At 34.2% G+C, this 14,940-nt stretch overlaps 1 protein-coding gene across 2 annotated transcripts in view; it reads right to left on the reverse strand.

Moving 5' to 3' along the window:
• The window catches only part of CDH12 (cadherin 12), a 274,173-nt gene that overhangs the window by 186,859 nt on the left and 72,374 nt on the right, over positions 1-14,940 (reverse strand). For both annotated transcript variants that reach the window (XM_065874328.1, XM_065874329.1), the window contains exon 2: positions 7,054-7,348. In XM_065874328.1, the coding sequence (XP_065730400.1) occupies positions 7,054-7,348 (295 nt within the window). The remainder of the gene's footprint in view (positions 1-7,053; positions 7,349-14,940) is intronic.

Genomic DNA, 14,940 nt, shown 5'->3' on the forward strand with positions numbered 1-14,940 from the left:
ATTTAATGCACAGCCCTCTATCTCAAAAAAGTTATATAAACTGTGTCTTGACTTCAACAGGGCAGAACAGTTCTCAGAGCTTTCTGAGATGCTCTTCCCACATTATAATCCTCAAATTTGGCTCAAATAAAATTTTCCAATTCTTTCTTAGATCAACTGATTAATTTTTTGTTGATACAATCAATTAGAATCAATGTAATAGAAAACAAAACCTGGAGACCACACAGATATAAATTAATAAATGGATAATTTGAAAATGTGATGAGAGCTAAGTTAGTCCTCCAGTTTTAAGATACCTTTGACAAAATATGTGATACTTACAGAAAAGATAAAGAGTAAGTTTACAGTAGAATCATCACCTAATATAGACTATCTCTAAGATGGACCTCAGTATGACTGCCTTCAGTATTCACACCTTTGTCTAACAAATATGTAGTATATGGCAGAAGTGAAAGGATATCAATTCCAAGATAACAACCACATGAGTGGCTTGGAATTGCTTCCTCACACAGGTGAATCTTCAGATGAGACCATATTCCGGATAGCCAGCTTAACTCGAAATCCATAACTCTTAAGCAGAGACACTCAGACAAACCAAGAGATAATACATATTTAAAATTCTGAACCTCTAAATCATGGGGTAATTTGTTATATAGTACTAGATAATACCAATTTCATACCTGGTAGTGGGGTGCTGCCATACCAAATACTTAAAATGTGGGAATGGTTGCACTGTCAGGCAGTAGTGCCTTGAACACACTGTTGATTGAATCAACACTCACTTGGAAGGGCTGTAAGTGAGGGCTTGCAACAAAGTAAGAATATCTTATTGGGAACTAGAGGAAAATACATCATTGTTATGCAGTGACAGAAATTTAGCAAAACTGTTGCCTATATTTATTTGGACAATGGAAAATGGACCTAGTGACTTTTAAACAAAAAGGGTCCAGGTCTTACTTCTTTTGAACATTCCTGGCCTTTCCAGATGGCATGTGATGTTAAAATTAAGAAATGACTTTTAAGCAAAGGTTAAGTCCAGGACATAGAGAGCATGATCAAAAGATAAAGCCATGAGAGTGACTATAAAATGTTTTGTTAGGACCTTAGTAAGATCATGGTCTTTGTGGCTTCATGTCTAGTCAGACAAAATTCCCTCTTAAGAGCTTAATGATATGTGTGACTCAAAGATTCTTTCCCGCAAACAATAAGGATTCTAATTCATGTAAGGGCTTTGTCTTTCAAGCATCTCCAATAGGGCCAAGGTAGAGAAGAATTTATGTTGAAGAGTTTTTTGGGTTTTTTTTTTGTCCAATTCAGTGAACCTCATGAGGACTCCTGGGATAGCCATAGCACCTACAAAGTTCTTAAAAAGAGTTCTACATGTAGAAACATCACAAGAGTGGACTGAAGAAGGAGAGTTGGAGATTGTACAGTGAGGAAAGCCAACAAAGAGAGTTCCTTAGTTTCAAGTACATGCTATATTTCATGAAAAAGAAAGGATAACTCAGAATGGAGAACCAAGAGCCCAGATAGTGGAACTGAGATCTGTGGACAAATATTCCCAGCCCTTGTACCTAATCAAAGAGCATTCAGCATTTACCAGCTAGATTTCAGAAATGTCATGGCCCAATAACTCTTTTTTATTCTGTGGCTTTTCCCCTTTTTTAAACAGAAATATCTACAGAGGTTATCCTATGCCTATCTCATCATTGTATGTTGGGTGTATGTGAGAGAAGCAGCTGGTCTCTTTAGCATCACAGTTCTACAGATCAAGAGGAAATAAGTCTAAGGAACCTCATTTGCACTTGGACTTGAGTTATATGATGAGTTTCTGGAATATGAACTAATACAATCAGAGGAAAACAGATTTTAGGGTCCTAGAAAGGGGCTGAGTATATGTTGTATGACATACCTCTGGGGACAGTGGTGGACTGTGGTAGGTAGAGAAGGCCCTCAGAGATTCCAGCTTCCATGTATTCATGCTCTTGTGTAATTCCATTCTCTGAATGTGGACTGGACTTACTTCTAACAATTAGAATATGGGAGAAATGATAGGGTATCACTTTCAAGATTAGATTATAAATAGGCTGTGGCTTTGATCATAGATATTCTCTCTCTCTCTAGCTCTCTATTAGCTCATCCTGGAGCCAGGCAGATGCCATATTGCGAGGTAGCTCTGTGGTGAGGTCCATGCAAGGAACTGAGGCGTGCCAACGACCGCATGAATAAACATGGAAGCAATTTCCTACCTCCCCCCAGTTGACCATAGCCCCTGCCAACAGATTGGATGCAATTTCTTGAGAGACCTTGAGTCAAAGGTACCCAGCTAAGCCACTCCTGGATATCCATGCTTCTGTGAGATAATAAATGCTTGTTATTTTACATTGCCAAGTTTTTAGTCAATGTATTATGCAGCAATAGATAAGTAATATGCAACCTTTGTGAAGTAATAAAAATGAACATCATTAGTAGTAGGACAAATTGAAACTATGTTCTACCTGACAGAATGCAACAAGAAGAATACAGCATCTCCTCTGTGATATACCTAACAAAAATACATACGCTGAATTTTCACATGATGAAACATCAGACATACCCAATATGAGGGACACTCTAAAAAATAACTGGTCAGGAAAAACATGTTAGGGTTATGGAAGTCAAAAAAAGTCAAGAACTGTTCCAGACTGAAGGAAACTAAAGAGATCTGGCATTTAAATGCAGTAGGTGATTTTGACCTTGAACATTTTATTATATAAGACACTATGGAGACAATTGATGAAGCTTGAACAGAGTCTAAGGATTGGATTGTCATAATGCATTAATGTTAATTTCCTGATTTTAATAAATGCATTTTGGTTGTATGAGGAGAATGTCTTTATTTGTAGGAAACAGCCAACATTCTTTCTCCAGTGTCCTAACAAGGACTATGCTTATGGGGCACAGATAGAAATCAATGATAGTTTGCCTGTTCATTCTATATTACTTGAGCTGCTCTATGTGGCCATGGCTGGCTTGTATGATAAGGTGTTTTCTATCATTTTTTGGTTTCTCTTTCTATAACACTTCCATGAAAGCAAGGAAGTGTGGAGATTTACGTATGTTTCAAAATCATAATAAAGGTATAATAAATTAATATTAAGTATAGTCACAGTCTTCACTATTTCCTTCTTGGAGTTGGACTATTTAAGTGTGACCATGTAGAAAATATTCTCTGTTTAATAACCTACCAAAAACTTCACCAACAATTTCATCTTGGAATATATCCCCAAACTCCATGTAAATCAAAATACAATTCATAAAAAAAAGCAAGGGGGTACATGTTATTTACTTTTCTATGCAACCAGCAGTATAATTTCCTTTAGGTATATCTGTTTTATTTAAAATTTTCTAAACATTTTTTTAAAATCAGTGGATAAGAGATATATTCCTCAGATTTTTTGTTTTAAGCATGGACCCCCATCCTCAAATTATAATATAATACAAGAATATAATATGAATTCCGAAGTCTTTACAAGTTCATCTGAGATTAAAAAATAAATTTAAAGCTCCCAAAGAAATTTTAGAAGCCACTAACCCTAGAAAAAGGGTACAACTGATTGCAATTAATTTTGTTCTAAAGAGCCTGGGAGTAATTCCTACTTTCTGATCCATAGGAATTTTCATAGAAAAATAAAGATCAAATAGTAAACAATACTGCACGGAGTTATTGTAATGGTTAAATAAAACAAGGAATGCAAATCTCTATTAGGTCACCTGGTCCCTACCTATTGCTCAGGAAATGGTAGGTCTTAACTTAATAAATCATGATTCACAACTGACATCTATAAAATGTGTCATAGGGACCTGGTTACGAATAACCAAATCAGCAGCCTAAAACTGGTTTAGCTCAGGCTGAGGAAGACAATGCAGGTATGAATATGGATTTAAAGATGTTATACATGTCAGCACTCTAGGAAAAGTAACTTAAACCGCACACCCTACTGATGTGAAATCATCAGATATTAAAGAAGGCACATTACTGTAATTCATTGTTACTCTAGTGATCTTATAGAATTAAGACCACATTCATAACGTCCAAATTTGTCTCCAAGGAGAAACTTTGAGTTGGGAAATATCTGGATCATTAAGTAATTTCCTTAGGTCAGAGTAAAAGCACTTTATCTGTGAATATCAATTACTTCCATGGCATATTGGATGTAGCACAAGTGACAAAGTGATCTTTCTCTTAAACAATTCATAGATTCATGAGAATTTTCTTCAACTTTTGGAAACTAAATATATTCCATAGTCTTATAATCTTAAATACTGATTTTCCTCTAAAATCTCCACCCACCCTGCTCACCACCATCCTCCCTTTGTAGAGTTATTTTTTTTTATAATTTTCCTGTTAGTTTTTTTTTATTCCTCATTTAATCGTTCATCATATGTTCAGATGTACAATCCATTATTGCTAAACTGACATTTGCCTAATAGACTATTTCTTGACCTTTTGCATTACACAATAAGCTATTTTACTCTATTCTTTTTAAATTGGCTGAGTCTTTTATTAAAAGTGAAATAAGAACATCCTCAGTTATTGGGAAAGGACAGTTATCTCCTAGAGGATACCTCAAGCACAGATATACAAAGCCAACAGTGAGATTTGCTGCAATAGTTATATTGCCCAATACACCATGGCTAGTTCTATCTGGTGTTGACTGAACATTATTTTAATATTCCAAGGAGAATGATACAGAAGCAGGAATTGCCTAGAAGGAATGTGGAAAAAGAAAATAAAGAAAAGAATAATCATTAGATAAAGTGACTTAGAGCACTAAACCATTTCCATATGGTAAGAAGGGTGTGCTTGGGAATGGAGTTCAGGAGCTCTAGGGACATAAATGTTATGTCTGGACACACAGCATCTTCTGGCTAGCTTTAAGTTGCTCAGGTAAAAGCCAAAACAAGAAATACTGCAAATCTAACTGGGTCTCTAACAGGTGTATTTGGTTATAGGTGTATAGGTAGGATTCCAGAAGATGGCAAAAGTAGTGCCTGATAGGTATTTCATTTCTAATACTGAATTTGCAAGTGGTGTTTCTACTTCTTAGTATTTATTTGAAAAGGGCATGTTATGTTAATATAGTCCAAGAATACCTGGGTGAACTCATAGCATATGTTATGGTTCCACATTCAAAAGGAAATACTGTTCTGTTATTAAAAAGAAAAAAATTAAAAGGGAGGGTGCATTGGAAACCAGTTTAGGTATTTACTAAGGTCTCTTGAATAACCAATGAGAAATTTCAGTTACGGTACATGGGAAGACATTTTAAAGAACCTATTCTTGCATAGATCTTTCTGATAACTCGTGGCAGCACAGCAAATTCTGTCTCACCCCAGTACTAAAGCTGGACCCACTTTGTTCTTTCACTCACCTACACTTTGACTGATTTTCCAGATTTATTCCTCTCTCCAGGCACTAGCTGCAAACTCCTTATATAAGGGCTCAGCTCTGCGACCCTCTCCTTTATCCTAATTGGCACCACAAAAAAACTAATTGTTTATCTAATAAGATAGAACTTTCTAATACTGTAGAGGGATGTGTGTGTTTGCTTTAAGGATGCTGTCTCAGTAATAAAGTGTCACTAAAGGCCATAAATTCGTGTAAATATTTCCAATTTACATGAAATAAGCACCAGGTTAAAGAATTTATGTACTGTATTGCATTGTCTTCTTAAAGGTCATACTTTTCCTCAAAGTACTGTCTTCATTTTTCTGCCCCTGTAAAACCAAGACACAATTTTAAAAACAGCTGTCCCCATTTTCAGGGACTAGTTTCTAATACATTTTCCTAGTTGTATTTCTAAATCTGTAGCAATCATAACACCACGTAAAAGAGGTAGCTCAAAAAAAAAAAAAAAATAGCGGAAACTGAATAAAAGATTTGCAGCCCTGAATATGCATACAAAAGTTTTAAATCGAAGTGAACTCCTCTGAGCTGATTTCTTAGGTGAAGGAGAGAATATGGTCTTTGAATACCTGATAAGGTCACGGACACAATTTCAAGTGCATTTATGGTAAATCCATGTGACAACTCCTACAGCCACTAACCTGTGTCGCCCTCAGGGTAGTCTGTGCAATCTTCCTTGCATGTCTGGGATGGTTGTGGGGGACAGCAGGAACCCTCCGAGAAATGTCGCACATGGGAAATAGTAACAATGGCTCATATACGAGAGTTTCAAATTGAAACCTAGAAGTGATGAGTAGCTTTATCTTACACATGTGCTAGAAACCAGAAGTTACTATGAAATAAATTGAGCGATTGGCAGTGGTGACTAAGAAATAAAATTTATAATTAAAACTTGTCAGTAAAGCTGGAGTCCTTAACTCATTGACCTTAAAATACATATTATAGGACTTTGAGAATTGAAGTTGTTGAATTTATATTTTATTTAAATTATTAAGAATGATGATGATACTATAGCTTAACTGTAAATTTATTCTAGTAATGACTTCATAATGATATTTGCTTCCTAGTTTGATGGAATAACTACTGTAGGTTACTTATAGCCACAAAGGGTACAATACCTTTTCTCAGAGTCTCTATGGATAGCTACAAAGAATGCAACACATCCTTTTCTGAACCACTTTGAGACTCAGATGCAATACATACTTTGAATAATTTATTTTGAGTGAAGAATGACTATCTGGTATTTGGTGTTACCTTCACACTGTGTAGGCATCTGAATTTGCAATGACAATCAATTACTGTACAAAGTGAGTTATGTACTTAAAGTACAAAGGAATTCCATGAATTCAGGGAAATGCAAAGATTGTAAAATAGTGAAGGATGTTATATATCCTAGATATTTATGTATCTATTCATACATTTAGAATGGAGCAGGAAGAAAAAATAAAGTTAAGTAGAAAAAAAAAGTAAATGAAATTAATTGTATCCTCTACAGTGCAGGAATAATCTTCTGAGTTACAAACCAGATATTTCCGTCAACCTGGAGAAAATAAACGTTGAAAAGGCCTCGTCTCATCTGACAGAATTTTGATTCGTTTACTCACCCACAGGAGACATTTCTGGGACACTAGCAATATAAGGTCCATCCAAAAACTTCGGCTCATTATCATTAATATCCTGCACTTTGATGATGAATTCTGATTCAGGCTCTAGGGGCTTCCTGGTTTCTATGTCCACAGCCTGAGCACGAAGTGTGTAGAAAGGTTTTTCTTCTCTATCCAGGCTCCTTATTGCATGAATGTCCCCTGTAGTTTCATCAATGGTAAAAACGGTGCCAGCGCCATCTCCTGAGAGGGTGTATTTAACAGTGCCCTCTCCCTTATCTAAGTCAGAATGGAGCTTTAGGGAGAGAGAGAGAGAAAGAGAGACAGAGAAACACCATTAAAGATATGGCCCCACGTTAAAAAGCCATACTTGCAGTATAATTTTTTACCAGAAAAGTTAAACCAAAATCTTATGTTTTTTTTTTCCTTTTTTTCCTACCAATTTTTTGATTATAAGCATTTTTAACACAAAAAAAAAGTTGAAAAAATGTATGGTGGGCACCTATATATATCTCAGAGATTCCACTGTTTATCTTCCAATTTAATCATATGGGTTTTCGACTTATCACATAGATAGATCATATCTCTATCCTTTCATTCACTCTCCTGTCAATCCATCTTATTTCTCCATGCATTACAGAGGTTAGAAATACAGCCCCAAATCCATCAACATGCATAAATACAACTATTTTGAACATTTACTTCTTTTATATACTTTGGGGGATAAAATTTTCATAAAATGAAATGCACAACTCTTAAGTGTACTTAGAGTCTCATTTTAAATGATTGTTGTATTAAAATAAATTAGCTCATATATATTAAATCATACAACTTCCAAATACTCTGAGGCTAGAAATCAGTGACGTGAATCCAGTGAGAGATATGGTAAAAAAATATAATAATAATAATCAGAAAACACTGAGCCTTTTCATTTGAAAGGAGAGGAGAATTTTGGCATACCAGGTCAATTTCAGATATGTACTATGGAGTATCTCATTTTAACAGACTGACTTTCAATGAGTTATTCAATATTACTCAGCCAAGCAATGGGTAGAATAACTGATTATCCTTTCAGATTCACAGGCAAATGGTTAGCCCTAATCTATTCTATATATTTGAAATGTTATAATATAGAAAATTTTTAATTTCTGCTAAGTTCTTCTGAAATTCAACACATGTATAATTCACTATAATACAGTATGGAATAAGACACACATCAATACAATAGGGGAGAGGACCAAAGAGAAGAGAAATTATTATTGTGATACTGTAAATCAGTGTTTTTCAATCTGGAGTCCAAGAATTAATGATAGATGGACATAGTCTTGGAGATCTATAAATTACCCAAGAATAAATGTATATAGATAAATAATATGATATAAATATTTCATTATATATAATTCTCTAAGAATATGTGTACTCATATATTCCATAAATAATATAAATTTACATTCTATTTAAATTAAAAAGGATACATATTCTTATAAATAATATTATTTTTTATCCAAATGCTGATCTAAAATGTTTCAAACTATTCTCACTCATTTAAGTACAGCCATCTGATTTCAATGTTCAAATTTTTATTTTTTTTATTTTTTAATTTTTTGTGGGTTTTTTGTTTTTGTTTTTGCCGTACGTGGGCCTCTCACTGTTGTGGCCTCTCCCACTGCGGAGCACAGGCTCCAGACGCACAGGCTCAGCAGCCATGGCTCACGGGCCCAGCCGCTCTGCGGCATGTGGGATCCTCCCAGACCGGGGCACGAACCCGTGTTCCCTGCACCGGCAGGCGGACTCTCAACTACTGCGCCACCAGGGAAGCCCCAAATTTTTATTTTTAAAAGCTCATTCCAGTCAACGGATCAGTCAAAGATAAAATGTTAAACTTTTAAAGTGACCATAGCCATTTGGGCTGTGATTTAAAATTTTCACACAAGTATAGGTGTCTTGCAAAACTTAGGGTAAAAATGAGTTGTTTTTCTTAATGCTTCAACACAACATAAAAGCTTTGAAAATATTTTAAATTATATAACTATCCTTTGCAAATAGGGGTTCTGTGTATTCATATTAGTAATACCAAAACACAAAACTCAACTTGGCTACATCTTTTCTCTTAAACTCAACGTTCTGCTTTAACTTCACTAAAATAACGTCATCCTTCATATTCATGTTATTAAAATGACTTTATTCATTTTGTGAATTTGTATTTACTTCAAATTGCTCTGAGAGTATGTTTGTATAAGAGCATAAGCAAAGGATTTGTACTGGGTAAATGATATAATTTAAACAATGAGAAAATTATAAGGGGGTACCAGGCTTTGATTTTTCTTTAAAAGTTTCTATATATTTTACTCAAGTCTAAGGAAAATTGCAAAGAATGACAGGAAGAAGTTTTTTCCTCCTAATATTTTATGAACTGCTATGAAGCATAGGAAGTTTCAAGCATAAAATCAAGCTGTAGATAAATGTTCTTTGAACTTAGGAATTTCAAATTACAAATTTCATCCATACTATTAAAGATATTCAACACATGAACATTTACTTTTACTTTCAAATTTATCTGAAGATATGAGACAAGCAAAAGCCCAATGCAAAAGCAATGTCTTTATAAACTGGATCCATTTTGCCAATGGCTCCAAAGAATATGTGGTAATATTGTGGAAGCAAGTGAAAATTTTAAGTAGGTTTTTACAATGTGATCCAAGTAGAGTCACCAAAAAAGATTTTCATTTAGCCAAAATCAGGACTGTTTTCTTTTCAAACTGACATATGAATAAAAAAGCAAATGTCTTTTCAGCTCTATTCAACATCCAAATGAAATTCAGTTGCTGCTACTCTTTACACTTCTACCTTTTCCTTCTAATTTAAATTTGGGTTTTGCAGAGATTAAAGTTTCAGAAGAAATATGTGAAAATATGTTAAATTTGAACTGAAAATGAGATTGATGAATGTAAAATTCTTGAGAGGATTAGAATGGTTACAGCAGTTCATTGCATGTTAATACCTTAAAGAAGATCACCTGCAGTGCCCAGCATTGACAGGCAATGTTTAAAATTAGTTATTCAGTACCAAATGTAAAATGGATGGCTGGTGGGAAGCTGCTGCATAGCGCAGGGAGATCAGCTTGATGCTTTGTGACAACCTAGAGGGTGGGATAGGGAGAGTGGGAGGGAGGCTCAAGAGGGAAGGGATATAGGGATATACGTATACATATATCTGATTCACTCTGTTGTACAACAGAAACTAGCACAACATTGTAAAGCAATTATACTCCAATAAAGATATTTTTTTAATAAATAAAATAAAATTAGTTATTCAGTATGGATTGAGTCCAGTACATGCGTGACTAGCTAAAAGTATTGGTATTTTTGCAACGTCAATTCTAATGTTAAATAAATGATGTTGGGTATTGCAGAATTTGCTTTGTATCACATATAAAATAATTTGAATAGAGAACATATATAACATAATAGTTTATGTTGCAAACTAACATAAAAATCCCTATCACCCTCTTACTTAGAGATAACTTATCATTTTATACACTTTCCATTATATATACACATATATTCATATATAAATGAAAGGGTATACATATAGAAATATGTTTGTATATGTTTTATATGTATATATAATATTATCTGATTATAAATATATATATACATGATATAAAAATGAGAAACAAGTCAACATTTTCAATAACAATATATCATTTTCAGTATAATTTGAAACTTTTCAGAATTATTTTTTAATATCTGTACTACCTTTGTTCAAAGGAAATTGAATGACTCAATGGGTTTTGCTTATTCTTTTATAAACAATGTGATGAATATGTGTGTCTTAATTCCTTAAATAAACAGGTAAATATAAATAGAAGGGTAATTATAAAGACCAAAAATGTAACTTTTATGAATCAAAAATTTGTGAATCTTGAATGATTCCAGAACTTGATGTCTACAGATGAGTTTGGTTTCTTAAACTTTTAGCAAGGCAACTCAGGCTTAGCTTACATTATGAAGCTACTTCTCAGTTTTATTTGCATTTAGCAGGCGGGAGGGTTACAGAAGGATTCACTTGCTGAATCTTTGGGTTGTGTTAACTATGAACAATCACATGATGCCATTTTACACAGCGGCTTTAAGTTCCATGTAAGATAATAATTCCACAAGGATAAAATTATTTTCCTTTATAGTGATTTAAAAATAACGCAGGAAATATTTCTTATTCTGATTACTTTTTTAAAAAAGCTCTTTCTGAGTAGGCGCTAACTATATTTACTGACTGAAGCAGCCAAATCCAATAATATCATCTTTTAGTATTGACACTTAAAATTTCTCCCAGAGAGTTCCATAAGTGATAGCTATAGAAATATGCACTGTCCAGGCAGTTGTTTTGTGCAAGTGGTGTCGTTATTTTCTGATGTTTTGCAAGTCATCTCAGATGGAGCGTGAAAATGAGATGCCAAGAGAGGCTTAAAAAAGATACCGAGGAATAGCTTCAGAGTGTAAGCAAATCTGAACTCCAGTGTCTAAAAGTTTTGAGAAAGCTAATCTAAAGTTAAGTGTTTACTAGCATCTCTCAGATTATATTTTACAAACTGCTGCAGAAAAAAAGAAATTTATTCTTATTTTCTCTGGGTTGAAGAGTGCACATAAAATGGGAAATACTTTTTGTGGTACGCGGGCCTCTCACTGTTGTGGCCTCTCCCCTTGTGGAGCACAGGCTCCGGACGCACAGGCTCAGCAGCCATGGCTCACGCGCCCAGCCGCTCCGCGGCATGTGGGATCTTCCCGGGCTGGGGCACGAACCCGTAGCCCCTGCATCGGCAGGCGGACTCTCAACCACTGCGCCACCAGGGAAGCCCCGGGAAATACTTTTTATATCACTATACCCAGCAATGATTTTATTTCCATTTGCTATTTGCCAGGATTAGGGTGGTTACAGGCATGAGGAGGGCATGGAGGATGTTGGGAGGAGAAATGTATGATTCTGAAAAGTTTTTGCTAGAAAATCAAAAATTGTGTTAACAGGTATTTCATTTGATGTATATACCTGCAAATTACTTTATTAATTATATGTCTATAGGTTTTATGGTACACTACATACTATTTTATAACCTGAATTTTAGATGGATTATATAACAATTTGCTTTATCAATAAGTATGAATTTATTACATCTATTTAAGTTAATCACAGGTATTTTAATCAAAGTACTACATTGAAATAGCTAAAATCAGAGTATGGAAGAGCTTGTAATGCACAATTTTACCTTCCTTTTCTCAATCTCATTCACCAGGGAAATCATGTTTTAACTGTTTCTGTTGAATTCTTATTTAAAAAAAATATGTGGATATTTGTTAAATGGAAAATGTTATAATAGTATTTCTTTTATCAATTTGAATAATATTTATTGACTTGCAAACCCCATGCCACCTCTTTTTTTTTTCCAGTAGAGTTGTAGTATCACTGACTTTACTTGTTATCAATGAAACACGGGTCTGAATGGTATACGCGTACTTTGGGTCTGAATTCAGTTCAATCATACAACGTAACTGTGGTTCTCTATTTTCTACTATTATAACATTAACACCTTTACAGTCCCCTTAAACTCCTTCCCTTTCTCATCCCTGAATTCCATTGTCTGTATTATACAGAATTAAGCATAAAGATTTTGTCAATTTGGTCTATTTATGTATTTATTTATTTATTGGTCTCTTTTTTAAAAGTAGGCTCTAATGGTTAACTTTATGTATTAGTTTGACTGGGCAACAGGATGCCCAGACATTTGGTCAAAGACTATTCTTGGTATATCAGTGAGGATAATCCTGGATTAGAAAAACATTTGAATCAATAAAGTAAAACAGACTGTGGTCCCTTATGTGGGTATGCCTCATCCAATCAACTGAAGACCTGAATAGAACAAAAAAGCTGACCCTTCCGTGAGTAAGCGGGAACTCCTGCCTGGCTGCCTTCAAGCTGTAACACTGGTTTTTATTCTGCCTCCAGACTTGAACTGAAACATCAGTTCTGAGTCGAGCCTGTTCGTCTTTGCAATAGAAATATACCATGTGTTCTCCTGGGTTTCCAACTTGCTGACTGCAAATCCCAGGACTTGTCAGCCTCCATAATTGTACAAACCAATTCTTGATAATAAATAAATATATATCCTATTGACTATTTCTCTGGAGAACCCTGATTAATACATAGGCCTTCAAAGCCCTCTCCATCAGTTGCTGCTAAAACATAAAATAAAACTAAACAAAACACTAACACTTTTTTGATTATTATAAATAATGTACATATATTTGTCCCATAGCCAAATAACATACAGTGTCGATATGATTACAATATTTTCATTTTGCATATGGAGTTTTTTGAGATATCTTTTCGTTTGTATTATTTGCTTTTCTCATATCTTTAAGCTCACCTCATTTCTCAGGGCCAACATCAAATCTCCTTTTCAAAACATACGTTGTTCAGGGACCCCTCTTTCTTCCTACTCCAAACTAGAGCATTTGCACGATTTTCAACCTGGAATTTTTCTTTATTAATCTCCTGGTTTGAAACACTATTTCTTGGATTTTATATTTTCTTCTATATTAGTTGACTAATTTGTTTGTTGCCGCTAATCTCCTATAACTTTTTTTTCTATGAGAATTGTTCCATTTGTAGATGTATTCTTTTTATTTATTTATTTTTTACATCTTTATTAGAGTATAATTGCTTTTCCTATAACTTCTTGAGAATGTGTCTGTGAGAGGTAAGTTTCTTTAGTCTTTGGTTGTCAGAAATGACTTTATTTCTTTACCTACACATATACTTAACTATTGTCTGGGCATATAGTTCTAGATTGGAAATAATTTTTCCTTCACACATTTAAAGGCATGTATCTATAGTCTTCTAGAAACCAATGGTAAAATTGATGTCTGTCTGATTATATTTCCATTGCAAGTAAAGAGCCTGTTTTTTTCTCCCCATTTTATTTTACTCTAAAATTACAATCTTATTTATATTTTGGTATTCTAATTATTTAGAGCACTGTCTCCAAGTGTGTGTTTATGTGTGCTTGTGTTTTGAACATTGTCTCCAGATGTGAGCTGATAAGTGTTTATGTTTCTTTCTTTGGGTCGGGCACTTAGTAAGTTCCTTCAGTTCAAAAACTATTTTCCTTCAGCACTGAGAAATTTCCTTTTATGGTTATTTCCATGATTATGCTCTATCCTCCATGTTTTCTGTTGTCTTTCTGGAATTCATATGCTCAATGTTAGATCTCATGGACCTTCTGTAAATAATATACTTTTTCTACAGTCATTCATTTCTATATCTTTTGGTCTATTTTGTGAAAAAATTAAAATTTATCTTAAAATTATTTATTGATTATTTTCAGCATTTTCAAAGTCAGTACACATATACCCATGTGTGTACACACACATACGACAGGCATATTAATTTCCAAGGTTTTTTTCCTTTACTATGAATGTCCCCTTTTAATAGAATTGTGCTCCTATTTTGTGGACACCGGGAATTCTTGAATCTTTTTGAGGACTCTAATCTGTGTGTGTGTGTGTGTGTTTCCTAAATTTTCTGTTCCTTAGGATTATTTTTTTTTTTTGTCTTTGTCTATCATATTGCTGGCTTTCCTTAAATGTCTGAAGACTCTTATTTGTCTGTTCATATTTAAGGATGGAGTTTTGAACTTGTAGGTTGAATTTATTGATTGCAGTTTTGTCCTAGGTTGAATGGAAAGAGAATCAATCATTCCTTTTAATTTCAGATATTTGGTTGGGGACATTCTAACCACAGTGGAGTTCCATCACTGCCCTAATTATTTCCAGATTCTCTACAGAAGAACTTCTTTTTTCAAAATTTCTTTATTGTTTACCTTCTGCTCAT

Source organism: Phocoena phocoena, chromosome 3 (assembly GCF_963924675.1).
Source record: "Phocoena phocoena chromosome 3, mPhoPho1.1, whole genome shotgun sequence".
NCBI classification, from domain to species: domain Eukaryota; kingdom Metazoa; phylum Chordata; class Mammalia; order Artiodactyla; family Phocoenidae; genus Phocoena; species Phocoena phocoena.